This window comes from Ascidia mentula, chromosome 5 (genome assembly GCF_947561715.1).
Source record: "Ascidia mentula chromosome 5, kaAscMent1.1, whole genome shotgun sequence".
In the NCBI taxonomy this organism is placed as follows: domain Eukaryota; kingdom Metazoa; phylum Chordata; class Ascidiacea; order Phlebobranchia; family Ascidiidae; genus Ascidia; species Ascidia mentula.
In genome coordinates this window covers 7,049,833-7,069,234 of record NC_138570.1, presented here as the reverse complement: position 1 = coordinate 7,069,234, position 19,402 = coordinate 7,049,833, and the positions used below count along the sequence as shown (strand labels likewise).

At 43.9% G+C, this 19,402-nt stretch overlaps 2 protein-coding genes across 2 annotated transcripts; one reads left to right on the top strand and one right to left on the bottom strand.

Moving 5' to 3' along the window:
- The first annotated feature begins 498 nt into the window (after nt 1–498).
- On the top strand, nt 499–14,378 carry LOC145902797 (solute carrier organic anion transporter family member 2A1-like). Its single transcript, XM_082990896.1, has 21 exons — nt 499–768; nt 1,020–1,150; nt 1,434–1,581; nt 1,679–1,749; nt 1,828–1,997; nt 2,061–2,144; nt 2,227–2,418; nt 2,494–2,655; nt 2,747–2,911; nt 3,003–3,140; nt 3,218–3,402; nt 3,554–3,657; nt 3,730–3,893; nt 4,482–4,596; nt 5,190–5,311; nt 10,246–10,493; nt 10,897–10,968; nt 11,148–11,162; nt 11,499–11,546; nt 11,623–11,745; nt 11,924–14,378. The coding sequence occupies exons 1-21, from the start codon at nt 499–501 to the stop codon at nt 12,323–12,325; spliced, it is 3,129 nt and encodes a 1,042-aa protein (XP_082847022.1). The 3' UTR covers nt 12,326–14,378.
- A 2,317-nt stretch (nt 14,379–16,695) lies between these two features.
- On the bottom strand, nt 16,696–18,594 carry LOC145903495 (uncharacterized). Its single transcript, XM_082991580.1, has 6 exons — nt 18,463–18,594; nt 18,258–18,389; nt 17,926–18,093; nt 17,509–17,706; nt 17,102–17,281; nt 16,696–16,963 (listed from the first exon to the last, which is right to left on the bottom strand). The coding sequence occupies exons 1-6, from the start codon at nt 18,518–18,520 to the stop codon at nt 16,827–16,829; spliced, it is 873 nt and encodes a 290-aa protein (XP_082847706.1). The 5' UTR covers nt 18,521–18,594; the 3' UTR covers nt 16,696–16,826.
- Between the last annotated feature and the right edge of the window lie 808 nt (nt 18,595–19,402).

The following is a 19,402-nucleotide window of genomic DNA, read 5'->3' as shown; positions in this document are numbered from 1 at the left end:
AAAGAATTTTAATAAGAATAGAAAATAATATGCTGGGATAGATTTGTGTAAGGACCAATAATTTATGGGAATAGCCTATTGCCACAAACGTCACAGCATTTTAAAAGGATGCAATTGTAAATTAGTGTTTTTCTTGCCTGTTGCAAGAACAAGTTGTTATATGGTGATTATCAAAATGTACATATTTCAGTCCTAGCGCAATGACGCATTTAAAAAGTCAGCTGTCGTTAATTTTTTTGATCCAATAAAAAGAAATTGCAATTGTTTTCAGTCTTGTGTTTACAAAACAAATAAAAGCCGACTTCTGCACTCATTAAATATTTTTCCTAAATCATGTTTTTAATCTCAGCGATCTCGAACGCATCCAACCACAAAAGCATTAGTGGCTAATAAACGGCCAGCGGCTTTTCCTAACCTATTTCGTTAGGAGGTTGGCGGTTTGCTTGTTTACCGCTTGCGGTTGTCTAAATTAGTCGCAGTTGGCAGTCCAAGTGCGATATGCCGTCGAGGAATCCGGACTCTTGTACTGATCGCAATTGTATTACCACAACTTTGCTTTCGCCTTCACGCAAAAAGAGAAGCCGCAGTGTGAGGGATCTCCTTAGCCCCAGAGGTCGGGGTGACGCCCTGCTGGTCCTTTCGCCGGAAATCAGAGCTCTGCAGGGGGATGAGGCACCGTCGGGCAATTTACCGACCAGTGTCATTCGGTTTGTGGTATTCCTCATAATTTTGCATCTCTTCGCAAGCATGCTGCTCTTTTCTGTCAAGGTATAGTATTCTGCTGAAACTGTACATGTCCGCTAGTTTTACCCCTTTAACGTCCTTAGTTTACCTTTACCATCTTCAGAAAAGGTTATAAACGATGTAAAGGTCACGAAGATGGCCCAAGTTCGGTCGTGTATTCACAAAAGCATAAGAATAAAAAATATATACTTTTTATGTTTTCTGTGACGTGAACATCCAATGTTTTAAATCAATTTAGTAGACTCGAATCTGTTTTACGCTTTTGTTATTTTTAGACATACGCCACTACCATTGAAAGACGTTATGGTCTGACCGCTTCTATGGTTGGAACAATAGTTGCTGCTGCAGATTTTGGTTATCTTGTTGCTCTTGTTCCTTCAGCTTTTGCAGCTTCCAGATTTGCGAGGTCAGTTGGGGCAACGAAATTGTGTACGCATTTTTACCAAAAATATATTTTGCATGTAAATACATTTGATTTGGTTTAAAAACGAAGTGTTTCAGCAAATGTGTAAGTTAAAATTCAAAATAATGCGACACCCAGTGGCAAGGATGCCTTTAAAGCCTTTTAAGGCACACCGGACGCTATACGAGCAACATATGCAAGGCGCAACGCAAAGACGAACCAATACCCAGTAGTATAAAGAACCATGTGTGTGTCGAAGGTCTTTGATGTTCCCTTTTTTCCTCAGGCCGCGAATCATTGCAGCTGGAGGACTGCTGATGTCTTTCGGAGGTTTCTTGTGCTGCGCACCACATTTCTTCTGTGGGGTCTACGAGCCGGTGCCAGTGACTGAAGGCAGCTCGGTAGTAGTGCATGTTCCCCAGTTGTGCGCAAAAGTAAGTGTCAAATATTGGGTGCCGTAGCGTCGCGAGAAACTACAGCTTGGGGCTCGAGTAGACTCTTCTGCTTATGTTTTACTACGGATTTGTTTAGCAGTCGGACGATTTTGTTATAGTGGACAATGGAAGTAGTGTCGGCGTAGCGGGTCACGAGGCAATAAATGGGTAAGTTGAACTTCACTAAATTGTGGTTCGCCGGTTCGCTTTTCCGATTCCACGCCGCGGCGGTTGCTGTCGTTGCAGGAATGCTTTACATCAATACCTGAATCCTATTTCCTGCACCAAGCGCGGACTGGAAGCGTTCTTCGTGTTTGCAACCTTCCTTATAGGATTCGGCGCCGGCCCGGTCCTGACCCTGCACTTTTCCTACGTGGATGATTTTGCTCCTAAATCAAAATCTCCGCTTGTTCTTGGTATGTGATGGATGCACGTTTGGTGATCCAAAGAAGCAGTTATTCATTTTGCACTTTCCGCAGCTACCATTCAAACCTTCTCCGTTTTCGGGATTATTTTTAGCTATTCGGCCGCCGGTGCGCTCGGCAGGATCTACGTCGACGTAGGTAAATATTTACAACACTGCGGTTTTTGTCAAATATAACCAAGGACCAACGGAACATAAATTCACTTTGATGTTGGATCTAGGAAGAATTGCGCTGGAAAACGTGTTTCTAAAATCGGGAGACGTTAGGTGGGTCGGCGCGTGGTGGCTGGGTTTTCTCGTTGCATCCACCGGAGCGCTCTTGTGGAGTCTACCGCTCCTGTGCTTCGGAGACGCGGATGATTACGTTCAGGAAGCAAACGAGGACGAGGATGAGGTTTTGGATCCAGAAAGTGGTAAGTTTTGTGAGCAAAATTATTACGCGTACGTTGGGGTGGGTTGTTTGTGAAAACAGTTTATTGCGCGCACAGCTGCGAGAATGCAAGTTTCCAAAACTTCCCGGTCACACCACCGACCGGCCGGTTACCCGTATCACAGCGACGCTAGTAGCCACCATCTTGCTCACAGCGTCTTTCACAGCTCGAGTCAATTACGACCAACTCGATATCACGAAGACACCATTGTGGGCGAAGGTGCGACTGCGTAGTAGTTATTCATTAGCATTAATCGGTGGGTTTCCAGCATCCTAACATGTTAATATTTGCAAACGCGTGTTCCGGGAAGACATCATCCACCCTCTGCAGCACGTAGCCACCAATTGGGCTCTGGTTGTGTCGCTCTTGTCCACTGTCGGTTGGCATTTCCAGCCAGTTATGAACGGGACGTTTGTGCTCAAATATCTTCAACAGGAGTTTGATTTCTCAGTGGCTGCGTCCAGCGTTACCGTGGGTAGGTATAGTGTGTTGATACGTGTTTATCAACTCGACTAATTAACTTTATTTCTCTTGCTGCTTCTCCTGCCCTGTGTACGTGCGCACAGGATGTATAATTTGGATCCCGGCTTGTATTGGAATTGTACTGGGCGGTTATCTCCACTCGCACTACCAATGGGATGCCAAGCAAGTTACCGTGTACCTTGTAGCGCTTATGCTCGTCGGCTGTGTGTGTTACCCAGCAGGTAACTTCATCCTCCACCCTCTAAAAAATATACATTTACCTTATCCTAGAACAAGAGATCGACTATTTTTGTTGAAGGTTGTCCAACGCGCCACGTGGTTGGTTTATCGCGGAGCACGAACAGGACGAGAGCTTGCGCCGAGTCGTGCAAGTGCGGAGATGTGATAGCGAACTTGGACCCAGTTTGCGGCGCCGACGGACGCACGTACGCCACCCCGTGCTTGGCCGGTTGTGCCAACCTGGTCAAAGTGGAACAGGAAACGGTATTTTTTAGGCACACAAGGTCTAAAAGTTTGAATTAATTTAAAAATGATAGTGGTCAAAATTGTGCAGATAGAAAAGTGTCATGCAAAACTTTTCAACGTTTGGGTTTTTAAGTGCAAGCGTCTGTAATGCAGGCGTGTTTCCCCACAGGTATACGACGCCTGTCGGTGCGTGGGGCTGATTGACGACGACCGATTTGTCTTCAACCACAACCGCAGCAACGCCTTGGCCGCAGATGGAAGTTGCAGCAACAAGTGAGTCGGGAGCGTATGTCGACCTTGTCCCTTTGCAACCTGCCAACATATTGTCGACGTGTCTAACGACAGATGCGACCGGCTGCAGTTGCTCATCTTCCTAGTTAATTTTGTTACGCGGGTGTTGGTCTTGAGCATGACGTACATCCCGTATGGCGTTTTCCTGATGCGGAGCGTGCGGGCCACCGACAAGGCGGTCGCCGTCGCGGTCAAGGACGTCGTGGGGAAGTTGCTGGGTAAGCAGATTGAAACGTGTTGCGTGGTGCTGTGGCGGTGCCAACTTATTCGTGATCAACAAACTTTCAAGAGTTTACTTAAAGCAACGCAACAGGCCTTACCATGTAATGGATCCATATTTTTTTTCCAATAGCTCTTGAGATGATAAACAATTTTTCGGGAGAAATTAATGCTCTGACAAAGCGCTTGGATAACTTTTTAGGTTTTTGTAAAGAGGTGATGAATTTTGGGCCTTCGACGTTAATTTGTCAAAGCCCGAAACGTAATAAATGAGCGTTCATGGGCGCAATATGCTGCATTTCTGGCGCTATTGAACCGATGCCCGAATATGGAGTGCGCGTGCTCCCAAACGCAGGAAATATACATTGGGGACTTGTTCACGTCACACGACGAATGTCCATCGTCGCGGCGTTTATGCGGGCGCGCCGTTGCATTTACACAATTAGAATTGTCCACAAAACTTGTATAAACCCTGTTCCTCCTGCGGGCCATCCTTTGCTTGTTCCTCATGACAATTGCTGTGTGTGTCTTACGTCCCTGAGCGTTCCGTTTCACTGTAGAAGTTTCACTCGCATTTTGTCACGTAGGAGACATACCAGGCAGTATCCTGACGGGAAAGCTTTTCGACTCTTGCTGCATGGTGTGGTCGACGGAAAAGGCGGGAGGGTGTCAGTTGTACGACCTCGACGCATTGCGCATCAGGTAGAGTATTCAGTCCGGGGCAGCTGCTCCTGAGTTCGCCGCGCGGCCGTTCTGCCTCCACCGTAAACACAAGTTGCCCGCTATCGTCCATCATCTGTACATTGTCGCAATACGCTTGTGTAGTGGGCTGGTGAACGCCGTTTGGTACGCGTGTTGCCCTGTTTAATTACGCCGCGTTTTTGGCTGTTGGAGGACGGCATAATGCATCTGTGTCTCGCCATTCCACATAGCTCCGCCGAACATCTGCCAAACCCGAATGGTTTTCGGGGCACACGGTCCCACGACTCGCATAGGGGTTCCCCTTAGTATGGCAAATTTAAGCAACAAAGACAATTTAAAACGACTTAGTCGTGTCGGGCAACCGCTTTTTGATCTTCTTTCTCCTTCTCCTGCACTCCCGGTCGCTCGCCTGCTGTCGCGTTACTGCCGCAGTACTGGGACGTGATTCATCACGAAAAAATTCATGCAACATGTGTGCTTTAAAAGAGACATTGACCTACGCCTTTAAACCAGTTTCCTGGCTAAGTAAAATCGCTCTATACTGCTGTCTTTTCTGTATGTAACCGCTAAAACTGAGAGCTGAGCTTGCGCAGATTTTGGCTGATCAATTTCATTCCATCGCTCTGTGCGGTCGTCGCGTTGCTGTTGTCCATTGGCCTGCTGCGTCCTTCGATCAAGGTGTCGCTGCCTAAAATTCTGGTGCACCCTCCCGAAGGTGAGTTGCATGACAAAGTTTCTTTCTGTCCTCTTAATCTCTTCTGTGTCGCCGAACTGCCGAAAATCCGTCTTCCGCATTTCTGCAACGCTTCGAGTCGGTTAAAAACTGAAGTAACACTTTTTTCTCGCTTGACGTTCGAGTATTTGTTCGTGTTTGCGTGTTTGTTGCGGTCGGTGCTGGATCTGCGTGCTCACGGGCTTTAACTTTGCGTGTAGAGGACGCTCAGACTCCGCGTGAAGTCGCTCCTGCGTCTTCGACCACGAAACCGTTCTAACTCTTGAGTCCTCTGCCTTGAAGATTTTTTTGTTTGTTTGAATTGCAATAAAATTGTATGTTAGTTATTTGGTCACTGATATGAGCGTTGTCGGCGAATTCTTTACAGCAGGATATGCGATGAAAATTAACAGAATTTAGCAAACGTGTTTAGTATGTTCCTGTTGGAATGTTCAGTTTTAACCATAGCATTAACAAGATAATGCATTTCATACGTGTAATTCTACCAACGTCACAACGCGATAATGAAATAGCTACGAAGAGCCCAAATGTAAAATCTGGGTACGCAACGGTTTACGGATATGCATAAATATTGGGGAATTCGGTTTTCTATATTTTGCGTTTACGATTGATGCCAAACTGATTGTCACATTGATGACAAGACGTTTTCAATACGAAAAACATCACTAAGTCGTTGAAGGACGTGGCAGCAAGTCTCTCATGACTTAGCAATTACGGATGCTCCAAATCCTAATTCTAGCCACATATGAGGGAAGGAGCGCAAAATTAAAGTATTTTTTACCTTTTGAAAAACGCAATTGACCGGAAAAATCTAAATGAGGAGTTATCTTTAAGTTGAGAAACAAATTGCGCATTTCCGCTGATGCCAATGTCTGTCATTGCAGTCCAAACTGATCGCTTACAAGCTTCTGGCCGGGATTGGCACACGTATACCCAATCTAATGCAAACTTGTGATTTATTGCACAGTGTAATTAAATTGCTGTTGAAATGCAGAATGCAAAATGTGGACATATGATTAACATTATCGCCAACATCGCAAATGCATAAAATTATGTCAATTTGACCTTTTGGCTTTTACATTACAATGACACTTCCTGAACCACTCCACTGCCATGCATTCCGCTTGTAATATTTACGTATGCCTTAATTGTACGGAACAGCCAATGGTAGCTGATACACGGGAATGTAGGAGTTAAGTTTTATTTTGACTGGGCAGGTATTTGGACAGTCTCCGATCTTATTTATTTAGTTTTAAATCTAGCTGAAAAGTTTGTGTGTGTATTTTCTGCCTCAATTTCAATGTTCCTTCGCAATAAACCGACATTTATCAGTGGAGTCACAGACCATCATCTGAAAGACCAAAAGGTGGTATTTGTTCGGATTATAAATGCTTTATCCATGGTTTAGATAGTATTTTGTGCTTCGTACATCTCCAAAATCACTACCTTTTCGACTGTTTGACCTTGAAACAACATGCACCACTCAGATGTATATTGTGCGTCTATATTGGTTGGTTACAGTAGATGCCAGATTAACAAACTTGAATAATATTTTAGGTAATTATTTCATATAAATAAATGATTGCGGAATAACTTGTATGCCCACATTTAAGGTGGGAGTTAATAGCGATAGGTTGTGACGTTGCGAAAGTTATGCCGTTGTTTAGTAGCAAATGTATTGCCTACTGCGCGAAATATAGTCGCAGTCTGTACTTTTAGTTGGTGCCTTAGTTTTTAATAAACTATTTTTTGGTCAGTTTAACTGAAATTTCAGTATCTGATTGAACACTAAAAGCTTGGGTCAAAATTTTATCATGTATAAGTCGTATTAAAAAAAAACGCCAAGAGCTTTTCAAAATTGGTATTGCCTAGGTAAGAATTTAAGCAAAATGAGTTTTCCTTCTAAATGCAACGTCATTGAAAATTCTTCGTCATTCATTGGGTCATGGTACCAAACATTGGGATCTGAACAAAAATAATGAAACCTGAAAGTCCACATATAAGCTTACATTTCAGATGATTGCGTATATCGCTTTGCGTTGTACACTTATATCGTTTCGATTTCTCATTTTGCCTCCAGGCCTGGTTTGGGCCCAGGACGCATCGTTTTATATTCTAGCTAGTTTTACAAGAAGGGTACTGCTGCAAGTTCACAAAAAATTTGCAAAAAATATTAAATTAAAATCTTTGACAAATTTAAGGTGTATCTGGTCAAAACATATCTATGTTATGTTGGGCCAATACAGTAAGTCTGTAATGCAACAATTATTCGTTTTTTGACCAGGTAGTTTTCTCCAATGGTCTTAATTTGGTTTAGGTTTAAACGTTAAAACATCTTTGAATCATGAAGCAATATTTTGTTGAATTAAGGTATTTCAAGTCTAAATCTATTTTCGCGAGGGAACGCATCTATTTTGATGTATGTAGCAGTTTGTATGTAATCCAAAGAAAAAATGAAGTAATTTACACGTGTCGACAAAGTGTTTAAAGACTAATAATTTCACCGGTTCTTAAAGGCTGTCTTGACATAACAGACTCAATTGCCAGGGTTGTCGTACTGTCCCTATTTCTGAGATTGCCCTTATGTGTGACTACCATGTTTTGGGGCATTTAACCTTGTTTAGTCAAAGGCGTCTTTATTTTCAACATGTATTGTGCTCAAACAACGCTAAATGCAAGTTTTTTCTTATTCTACGATCATCATTTTTTTGCCATTCTCTAATCGCGACCAAAAAGGTCGTCAAGTATAATTTATCGTATTTTTTAAATCGTATTTTTTTTAATCGTATTTGTTATCGGTTCCACATCGATGGCAACCCTGAATCTAACACACATGACGCAATGGAACATTAACTTGTTCAGCATCGAATCGTATTGCTTTTGAGCTTTGCGTCACATCGGGCAAGTTCATGTCCAGGTTCCGTGCGTTATTTGTTTATTTTTATGTAATAGACCAGGTTCGCAGTACTCTCGGTGTTAAGAAAAATTACGTTTTTATGTGTGATACAACTTTGTTTTGCTAGCTTTGAGTTTGTTTAATGGGCAAACATTTAGCCGCAAGGTGGCAGTGTCGAGTGCAGACATTGTCGAGCACAGAAAAAAGGTTTTTGCGTCGTGCCAATGCGATGCGGCAATTGTGGTCTGTTGCTGCAATATGTTGCAGAATGCAATGTCACGTTAGCTAATCTGCCGGCGCGTGGTTGCATCTTTTAGCTGCAGAGAGTGCCTGTTCAAGCTGTTTAAATGTGATAAATACTGTAATGGCGAGAAGCTTTTTGTGGTGCCTCGTATGATGTGTTTTTGTTTATTTTTTTGCTTGCATCGTTGGCTTTGGTTTAAAGATAAGTTTTTGTGCGTGTGGAAGTTAACCGAAATGTGCATTTATAAAATATGAGTAAAAGGCTAATGTCCCATAGGTTGGTTTTATGCCATTGGTAATGCTTACAAAGCTTTGTTTGTATTGAAAACATTTTACTTAATGAAACATAACTTACTTTTTTTGCCAATGAAACTACTGAAAACTTTTATTCTTCACATAAACCGAAACAAAACATGTTATTTTGCAAACTATCAAAGTGATGGAAATTATCTAATTTTAGAAGCTGAAATTTGCATGCATTGTTTTGTTGTCTTAAATGAAAAAATACATAATTCAGCGTAGCCATATACCCACCATCTTAACACACAAATCTTTATACATGTACTTTACATGCAACTGGCAACTTGAAACACTTTGGCATAGACTGTGCTCAGCAATGTGTAGGTAGTAGGACACTGTACTGTGTATAGTCATGGTGCAAAGTCCCCCATCAGTGTTGTACTGTTGGTGGTGAAAATGAAGAAAACTCTTTTCTGCGCCACTACCTCATTTTTACTACAGCATTTGTCCACTACCTCGACAGCATTGAGCTGCATTGGACTGAGCATCATTTGTATAGCAACACCAAGTGGCTTGTCCTGGTGAATATTTCCAGCATTTTTATCCCTATTCTATAGGCAATGGAAAATTTGCAGGCCCCCTTTTTCTGCCTCTTTATTAGCGCAGTCTTGCTGGGGATTGGAACAATATATTTTTCCATCTGGGCAGGATGGGAGCACGCCAACTGCTTGAGGAAGTAATTTTGTAGGGCTGTTTTAATTAAAGGAGACATGTTATGAAATTTATTATAGACAACATGGGACATTTTATGTACATAGTATATTTAGTTTCAGCCATTTTAAATGCATTGTGGAAGAATATATGGTGCATTAGTATTATTGCATTATTGATTGTTGTTAAAAAAATCTGTTGCATTCGCTAAATCTGCTGCTACGGTAGGTGCCATTTGAATTAATTGTAGTGAGGTCAATGTTTAAAAATTAAATTAGTTAAATTGTAGCAGCATGTTGCAATTTATTTTTGTTTCTGGTATTCAGTTGTGTAAAATAAATTCCACGAATATGCGCATGTGCCTCGCAGTCGGTGTGTCCAGCACTGTAGAATCTCTGAAGATGAAGTAAATTTATCCAACCTCTTCTTAAGTGCTGGCCAGTTTGTGTTACGGACCTAACCCGGCTATAGCTCGGCTATTTAAAAGCGCATGCTTAGAGCTCATCAATATTTGATAAAGCACTGTCGGGGAGAATTCAATTCCAAAGTGCATTGTGCTGAGTTCGGCTACATTTACACCCGGCTACGGTGTCACTGTTGGCACATATGAAATTAATAAAGCAATCTATATAACTATTCAGGTGGCTGAAAGGTGTTGGGTGTTCATTTGCTGCAGGTGGCAGCTAAAACAATTGAAATGAGTGATGGAAACTTTGGCATTCGAATTGTGCGTTCTTCATTTTGTTTCAATAATACGTACATGATTTCCTTGGTCTCGATAGAATGTGAATTAATGGATGACTCTTTAAATATTTCTGTTGAATAGGAATGAGCAAGCGGAAGGCCGAAGAGGGCGACAGGGAATCAGAAGAAGAGGAAGAAGGTGATTATGAGAAAAAACGTCGTGTGGAGGAGTCCGCCAGTCTTCAGCCCAAATACCCATATGAGGAGCCAGGCCCAAGCCACAGATCTTATCCCCAGCCTTTGGAACAGAGCTTGCCTTATGGAGAACTGCCCAGTTTGCAACAACCCCCTCCCCTACATACCCGAGGACCTGGAAGACCTAGAATTCATGTATTTACATTTTCTGCTCCTGCTATTTCCTAGTCTGGATTTTTATTGCCTAGTTTGTTTAAATGAATTTTTTCGCCTGAAAAAAATTTATTTAATTTAAAACATAATTTACATTTGTGCGTATGGCTGCAGCCCCATAGCTGTCCAATGCAAAAGGGTCGCGCCTAATGGAGAGCCTAATGCGCCTGACCCGCGAACCTTGGTGATGGATGGCATAATTACAGATTCGTACTACAGGCCGAATTATTTATGCGCGTGACATTAATATGAGAACTAGGTATCATGCACGGGCGTTATTTCAATGTAGTTTTGAAAAGCCCGCAACCCTTGTCGAATTTTATGTCTGTAGTGAGAGTGTGTCAACCGCATTTTCAATATAACCACTCCCGTTCTTTTTGCGCAGCCACCGAAGCCAGCCGGTGTCAGCAGACCACGCGGACGGCCCAAAGGCTCTAAGAACAAAAAGCCCAGAAAGGTAGGGCATGTTGTATTCATAAATGCACGAATTGATGGTATCGCAATGCGTCGATCCTATCAGAAATGACGGTTAGTTCACGTATTTTGCGGCAAGACCTTTCAGCATCATTTGTATGCGAACGCGAAAACTCACATACTTCGTTTATCACATTTTTCTTGTGTTGTATGCCGCCGCAGCGAAAGGAAGTCGTGGTAAGTACTAATCCTCGTTCTGTGCATGCTGAAGTCTGTCCGCTTGCCCGCTGTTAGAGGGGATTTGCCACACTCCGCCCCTTGCATGCAATTGATTATGCGTGTCCCTCGTCCATCGCTTGGCTTCGCATTGCAACTTAATGTGCTTTGGCCGGTCGCCACATGCCGGGGGTCAGCTGCCGACCGGCGACCTTCGTCAAGGGTCACGTGCTTCATTATATATGGCGCCCAAGCCCCAGCCGTCCGACAAAACCGCTTCATGATAAGGGCGAGAGGCCTTTTTGTATGATAAACCGTTAGCCAAGTAACTATTGTTGCCTTTGTGCTGTTTTCAAGAGGATCGAGCGTCCACCGAAGCGACCCAGAGGAAGACCTCGAAAGTGGGTATGTGATGGTGTGTGTTGACATTTCATCTGCAAAATCCAGACCATCAGCAACCACTGTGTTTAATGTTCTTCAGCCACCCGAAATGTGGGAGGGATTTCAACGGACTCGCGAAGCCGCTGTACAGCAACAACTTAAACAACAGCAGCAGTTGCAACAGCAACAACAACAGCAGCATCAGCAAATGGCGCAGCATGAAGTAAGCAGCTTGCTCATATGCCAGCATATTTCAATTTTATTGACATTTTGCGTTCGCTGAAATTGTAATTTATAGCTCATTTTTGTTAAAAGCAATTTATGATTTTTCGTGTCTTTTCTTGTAAAATTTTCGTTTTTGTGCCAACGCGAGACATCAATGCTGCGAAACTCGCTTGCAGATGCCCGGGCCAAGCCACGTGTACATGGAGTCGCCGGGCGAGCCGAGTATGGGCATGCAACTACAACGCGGTGGACTCCTCCCTCCACACATGCAGCATCCGCATCCGCATCAGCATCCCTCGACCCAGCAGCTGCCACAGCCGCAACCTCAGATGCCTCACTATATGCAAATGCCTCCTGAAACCGAACAACCTCAAGAATACGCCCTCGTCATGCCTCGTCCGCCTTTACCTCAAGAGATGGCGCAGCAGCAACAGCATCAGGCAATTCATCTGATGCCGCACATGCTCCTGCACGGCGCCGAGGAGCAGCAACAACCCGGGGAGCCAGGGACGCAGGAGCAGCTCCTATGGATGCAACAAATGCCTCCAGAGGATCAGCCCCCGCACACTACCTCCTAGATAAAAAAAACGGGCGATTACCGCTGATTTAGCTTCCAATTAGCAAATTTGTCGGTGACCAGTAATAGGAACACATTGTCTCGAGTCACTGGCCACTGGCATGATTCGGCGTTCGGCGTTCGGTCTTTTTTCTGCTTCAAATAGTAGAATTGTTTTAGTTTCATGAGGCGTCGGGCAATCTTGCCTGGCGCTAAACACGCCCGCCGGTATAACATTCTACCTCCCTTCACTTTGTACACAACACCGCTTTTAACCGCCTTCCGCTAACGCACAATGCACGTACCGACGCGATAGGCAACAAGCTGCGTAATGGAGTCTACCTCCTGTAAGCCATTTTGTTCTGTCCAGCGTTGGACCCGCTAAGCGGCGCGGTTGTTTTTTCACCTGCTTAAAGTTCTTCCACGTTGTTCTATTTCCGATAACAGTTCCGCTTGAATGCCTTCACTGCCACGCCGCAATCGTTACGTTTTAGGTAGTAGTTGTATAAAGGTTTTAGCCACTGAGCGCCGACTAAACTTGCCGCTTGGGGTATACAAGCCTTTGCTATTCAGCATATATTATAGTAGTTAAAATCTTTATTGCCATGAAAAGAATATCGGCGTGTCCCTTTAAATTTTCGTACACATGTGTTAACTGTTCGCCACTACTGCTTATTCGCTTTGCGTTTCATTTTAAAACATTTTTAACAACCAAAGATTTAGATCGTTGCTCGCGCCGCCTTTTTTGTTCTTTTGTTCCCGCTCCTGGCTTCCTTGTCCCTCGCAAACACCAGCGCCGTCTTAAGAATTACCACTTTTTTATCAAACCGCGTCCGAGGAATTTGTTTTTTAGGGAATTCAATTTCACCCGTCTAATCTCCGCCAATCAAAGTGAATATAACAAGGGCGGTGTAATTTTGCGACGGGAAAATGATTCATTTCAGTTAATTTGGACAAATATGGCCGTCTCAAGGCGTTAGAACAGGAACCCGTCGCCATATTGCCACCCAGGCGAAAATTTTTAGCTTCGCTTTTTCGTCGACGCGAGGCCGTAGATCGATTTTTGTGGCGCGACAACGTCGGCCCGCGCCCTTTATTGCCCGTCACTTGCGCCCCGTGAATTAAAATTGCGCTCAGCGTCCTTCGTTAAACTGAATTAACTAACTGCGTGTCGGGGGTGGCACTGGACCTCACGAAACTTGTCGACCTTCCTCCCCAAGGCTGTGTCAAATTAGCGTTTTTGGAATGACCAATCGCCCGACCAAATGGACGCGGAAAGTAGGGTCCACTTGGGCGTATTGATCGCCGCCTAATCTCCACCGGAGAATGTGCTCATTTGCTTGTTCCTTTTTCGCCTGAGCTGCCGCAACCCCACCGACCAGTGACCTATTTCTGTTGTAATGTGTTTCACGCCAGCAGTATTTGTTTTTTCAGCAAGCCGTGTTACGTGTGTGGCTCACTGTGCCTTTATTCGTCCCGCAGTTCGAAGGCTCATCGCGCATGCTCTGATTTGCGAGTTTCGCTTGTGGCACCGAATTCTGACGAACGCCCCCCGCGTTTTAAAGCCCGCAAAAAATACGTAAAAATTCGCCAAAGAACATTATAAGTGTGGCGAGTTGTTAAATGGGAAATGGAGGAATACTTTTGGCCGATTGTTGCGCTATCGACAATATCGTGACTGCCTTAACGCGTTTCCCCACTGATTTCAGCCCGAATTCCTAATGCACAGCGACATTGCAAAATGCTTGGTTCAACCCGTATCTTGTCTTTGAACAATACTCACCAGTTCCATATTTCACCGCTTTCGATTCGCTTATACGTTCGTTGCATGTTCTTGACACTGTTTTTTTTATCGCAGCCTAATTATTGCATGTTGTTGTTTTCGCGCTTATTTTCTCGCCCGTTCGTCCGCAGGTGTCGCTTTCGCGTCGCATGATTCTTCAACACGCATTCTTTCGCTTCTATCGATGTTCGTTCCGTTCAGTTTTACCGTCTTTGCCTATTCGTCTTTCGCCCGTTCGCTTCACTTGAAGTATATTTGACTGGTTGGTTACGATCACCCACCAAGCACTTTCCCCCATGCGTGCAATATTTGACTGCGCAGAGCCGGTGGCGGTTGTGAGGACCTGTTATGTATGCGGATATTCAATTGGGGCAGGACTTTTAAGGCGCGCTTGTCGAGTATTAATTCCAAACCTACGTGGTATACAAGCGTTACTGATTCACACGAAGTCGAATGCCTATTAACATGCTACCATGTGTCCGTATGTTACCAACGGTTCATTGGCCTCGAATAGCATGAATTTCGTACTCATGTTCATTCCTTAGTAGTAAAGAATACCACCAAAGAAACACGAATTGTAATTCCCGTCAACGATACACAGCACATGCAACTGCCCACACAACAACATATTTTAGCAGTACAATCCTTGCTGAACAGTATATACACACAAACACAACGACAGGTGTTGCTTTTTAAAGGCCTGAATGATAATTGTCAAGTTTGCGTGAAATCAAGCGATTCTCACAATCGATTCTCGGGGCGCTCGCTCAGTTGCATAATTGATGAGCGCGCGATACCGGCACGCGCGGTGGTGGGAAATTCGGGCCCATGACCACCGCGACCGCGCGTTTTGTTTAACGCCCGGTTTATCGTATCTTCTTGTGCAACCGCATTTGCGGTGCCCCTGAGCTGTCAGATGTAGCGCCCCTGCGTACAGTTCGAAAGGTGACGCCGCCAATCAAAATGCTGTCAAGTTTTTATAATATGAAAATAGCTGTTGTTTGCATCTTCCGTGGTGCGTTTCCTTGATTGATGTTCCGCTGCTTATAACGCCAAAGAAAGCAACGCTCGCTTCATTTCAAGGCTGATAACGTCACGATTAATTTTGTGACAATCCGGGATGGACGTTCCAAAACAGCACAAACATGCCACTCCTGTCGAATGTAAAATTCCAAGGCAGCTTCATCTGTCACTCCGGCTGTCGATTCCAAACATTTGCACGTCAAGTGTCGAGCTTATTAACGTTTGCCGCCTGTTTATGTAACAGACGATGTCAAATCTCCAATTGTTGAATTGAATTAATTGCAGCTTATGACAAATTCCCGCATCAGATTAGACGTGTCTGCCCCAGAAACGGCCTCAAATCACTCCCCTATCCGGAACTACCTCACGGATCTTTGCAAAATTGTGTAGTGACAGGCATATTTGAATAAATATATTGACATAATTCGGCATGGTGATCGGGCATACGTGACCTCAAACACGCAGAAAACCGGTCGTTGTGGTTGGTCGGGAAATATGCGTTTGTCGGTGCGTGTGCGCAGCTTCATATACCGCAGCGCATCACTTTGCCCCAGGGATACGGCTGCGCCGCTCTGTAATCCCTTGACTACGGTAATTAATGTCCACTTGGGTCAGACGCCCGGTGCATGCCCACCGCTTTGGACTTTTATCACTAAAAGGTGAAAGGACATAGCTTTTTGCGTTCACCCGTTCGTTCAATCCTACGACGACTCACTGGTTGTTTTTTCCTTGTTAAGATCGTTCACTATTAATGAGCAAAAGTGTTATAAAACAACTCTGGCTCAAACATATTGCTGTTTTTTTTTCTAACCGTATTGTTTGGTTTACGTTTTACGTGTATTCATCACACTGCTTAATGGCATATTTATGTTTGTGAGTGATTTACTGAAAAGGGATGATTGACAATGAAACGGCATGTAGATTCAAATGTTTCAATGTGTTATATTTTTCATAATAGGCCAAACACATTGAACGCAAACCCAAACAAAAATGCAAAGAACTGACTTAAAACAACAACATTTAAACTGCAACCCCTTTTGTGGCTTTACCCGGGTTAAATAACAGCAAAATACGCGCCGGACCCAGGACAACCCAAACACATCAATGGCTTGGATGCTGTCGGCCTCGCGCTTCGCAAGTGCCGGCGAGACGCCCTCTCATCTTACATCCAATTACCGAAGGGATAGACGGTTTCCATAATTAGAAACGCGAGATTTGCGTGGGAAAAAGGGGATTGTGGGGCTTTGTATGTTGCTTTATCATACCCTAGCGACAATTTATGTGATAACAGCGCTCCGCGTGGTGGGGCAATACTACCTTACCGAAGTGGATGGTTTTGGTTTGGCAACATTTGTAAAGGCACTCGACCTACATCAAGTGGAAAACGTTATGCGATCCGAGCCCGGGATAACATGAGTTCGAATTACGGTTCGATAGAAGATTTTGTGTTTTTTATTATTTAATTACGCAATGTCTCAATTGGGATCCAATGTTTTTCGTTTGATACTGAATTTATTTTCGAACGCATTCACATTTACTTAAATTCATATTGCGTGTCAAGACTGTGCAGTACCAAGCAACAAGAGTGAAAAGATCAATGGCTATATACTGTACAAATCCACAAGTTTGGCTTATAATAGTTTATTCCAACGTATAATGGCAGAGCGAAGATATGACGATAAAACAGTTGTCAAAGTTACAATGACGTAACCCATGTTCAGTAACATCTGACCGGGGCGAGGGTAGTCGGATGATAGAACTTGGCCCTACAGTTGCAGTCTGCCTTACAAATGGCATTCGTCATTCTGGGGCATCGAGAGATCTTGCACGCAAAACGGCAATAAGGCGGGCGAGCTGAGAGTAAAATGCCCGTAGTTATTTATACTATAACCCGGATACATAATACTTTTCACAAGTTGAAACAATACAAAAACTAATATTTTTAATTTAATATTTTCTCACGGATGTGAGTTGAATTTTACGTTGACTTACTTTCTACAATGCATTGTTCGCGAGTCAGCTTCGTGTCACCCAGGTAGAAGTCGAAGTTGCATCCTCCGCACTGGTCCGAATAGCATTTGGCTTCAGGAAAACCAGGGCATTTGGCCCCGAGACAGGGTGGCACGAAACAATAAAACAGCGGCTTGTCTGGGGGACACACCGACACCGGTGCTGCAAAAAAAGCGTTTAGGCTTGAATGTTGATTCAAGTTATCCTTGTTTGTAAAATGGGATGCGGCGATTGCTTTTTCGGAGTTTATATGGGGAAAATTTAAATATCAGTTATATACATTGACGTAAAAACCGTCTTTACTTCAGAAGATTCAGAATTACGTCACAAGACTAATGCGCACATTATAACTACACAGTAACGACTTTTTGTGCCCACGACATGCTCACCAGAACATTGAGCTCCAGAAACGTCGATGCTCCAGGTTTGGTCAGCTTGACACACAACGCGCTTCAGACCCACTCCAGTGAGGACTTGACCTTTGGGGCAGGATAGGGTGCAAACTGATCCAACATCCTGTTTCTTGGTGCAGTCGTACTGATAAGAAACTAAGGCGGCAGGATCGACCAATGGTGGACACCGTGGCGCTGCAAGGATAGGACAGATTTGCCAATTCAACGTGGACAGAAAGATTTATTTGCAAATAAGAAAGCCTCATTAATACAGCGACAAATACTCACTGAATTTCAGGACTAAATGCAATGCCTCACATTTACCTGCATTTCAGCTCAACTGTACAGATCAGTCAACCAATATCGATTGGTGAACTTATCGATACAAATGCAAAACTTTGTTTGTGGACTTACCAATGTTGCATTGATCCGCCGTCAATGATTCACCCTTGTACGTGAAGTTGGCATGGCAACCGCCGCAGTGGTCCGCTGTGCACGTGGCTTCGGGGTAGTTCGGACAGTGGGCGGCCAAACAGGGGGGAACGAAACAGTACACAAAAGGTCGGTCGGCAGGGCAGGGATCTGCAATCAAATCTTACTTTTTCGTTCCGTTTACCAGAAATTGCGTTTTCCGAAAAATTTCGTCGTTCGTTGGTTCAGATTTAAAAAAAAAGTTATTATAAAGAAAAGGTCTGCTGACTTCGTTTTCCTCCACTACGAGTTATAGTGGTGGAATCTTTCCTTACCTTTAGGGCCAGTGGGAATCGGAACACAGCTCGATCCACATCCGTTCGGGCAGCAAATTTCACCTTCGGAGCAGAGTCCACATGAGCCACATGTTCCAATCCCGTTCGGCACCGGACAACGCGAGTCAGTAACTATAACAGAAAATCACATAACAGGCAATGCAGAAGTCGCGGCTTTAATGCCCAACGTATCATTTATACTCACGTTGTTGCGACAACACCGCCGCTGCGAGACCAAGAAATGTCAACAGAAATAGCTTCATCTTCGTAGATGCTGAAAAACTCTCTTGATTTTCGGAGGATTGTGAGAATAGATTTGATTTGCTTTGTCGTTGCGACCGGCTTATATACACACAATAATGCCCGTAAACTTTTCAAGTAGGAGTTTTTTCTTACGTCATGTTTTGGCGGTCACGCGCCGGCAACTGAGTAAAAACATGATTTCATCGCATTTGCGTTCGGCAACTTACAGAAACCCCCGAGCATAGAGTTGTTTTTCTTTGACAGCACATGGGTATACTTGTATGGCAGGAATGGAGCTGTTTGATTCCACTGGAAAACAAAATGTTTTTCGCAAACGCCTGAGGAGAAAATGGTGATCACTTGTTTGCTAACCTGGTGGTCATTTGTTTGCTGGTCTCGGGGTCACGGAAGTGCGAGCTTTATCGAACACAAACACAGTGAACCAATGTTACTCAACCTCGGTGCGCATTAATTTTATCAGCGGTCCCACAAAATGTACATGTTTCACATTAAATGGGATTCACCTAATACAAAATGCCTACTTTTACCGTCATAAATATCCTCAATACTTTCTGTTCATTATATACATCTTAGATTAGATTTATGAAAATTACCGGGCCGTAGAGGTCATTTTTGCAAGTTGAAAGGATAGGAAGCACTGTATCAAGTTGTCATCACATGTTGCTCGTTGGCGTTTCACACTCTTGTGCAATGATGCCGGGGGCAACAAAGTGGGAGAATGGACTTCTGCCGAACCGCAGTGTATTTGATATCGGTGGTCGATTTTTCCAACCAGTTCCCGCTCCTCTACCGAAAAGTACCGATGATTCAACTGACCTTGAACCATTGCGAGGACAAGGTCAAACTTAATGATTTTAATCACTCTTCTCAGTTGAGAAAAA

What these genes read in the sequence shown, in the direction of transcription:
- LOC145902797 (XM_082990896.1), top strand. Translation starts at nt 499, where the DNA reads ATGCCGTCGAGGAATCCGGACTCTTGTACTGATCGCAATTGTATTACC. An exon ending in TGCTGCTCTTTTCTGTCAAG is followed by an intron (nt 769 to 1,019) that starts GTATAGTATTCT and finishes TGTTATTTTTAG; the next exon opens with ACATACGCCACTACCATTGA. An exon ending in AGCAAATGGCGCAGCATGAA is followed by an intron (nt 11,746 to 11,923) that starts GTAAGCAGCTTG and finishes ACTCGCTTGCAG; the next exon opens with ATGCCCGGGCCAAGCCACGT.
- LOC145903495 (XM_082991580.1), bottom strand. Translation starts at nt 18,520, where the DNA reads ATGAAGCTATTTCTGTTGACATTTCTTGGTCTCGCAGCGGCGGTGTTG. An exon ending in GGCGGATCAATGCAACATTG is followed by an intron (nt 17,707 to 17,925) that starts GTAAGTCCACAA and finishes CTATCCTTGCAG; the next exon opens with CGCCACGGTGTCCACCATTG. An exon ending in CGAACAATGCATTGTAGAAA is followed by an intron (nt 16,964 to 17,101) that starts GTAAGTCAACGT and finishes TTTTACTCTCAG; the next exon opens with CTCGCCCGCCTTATTGCCGT.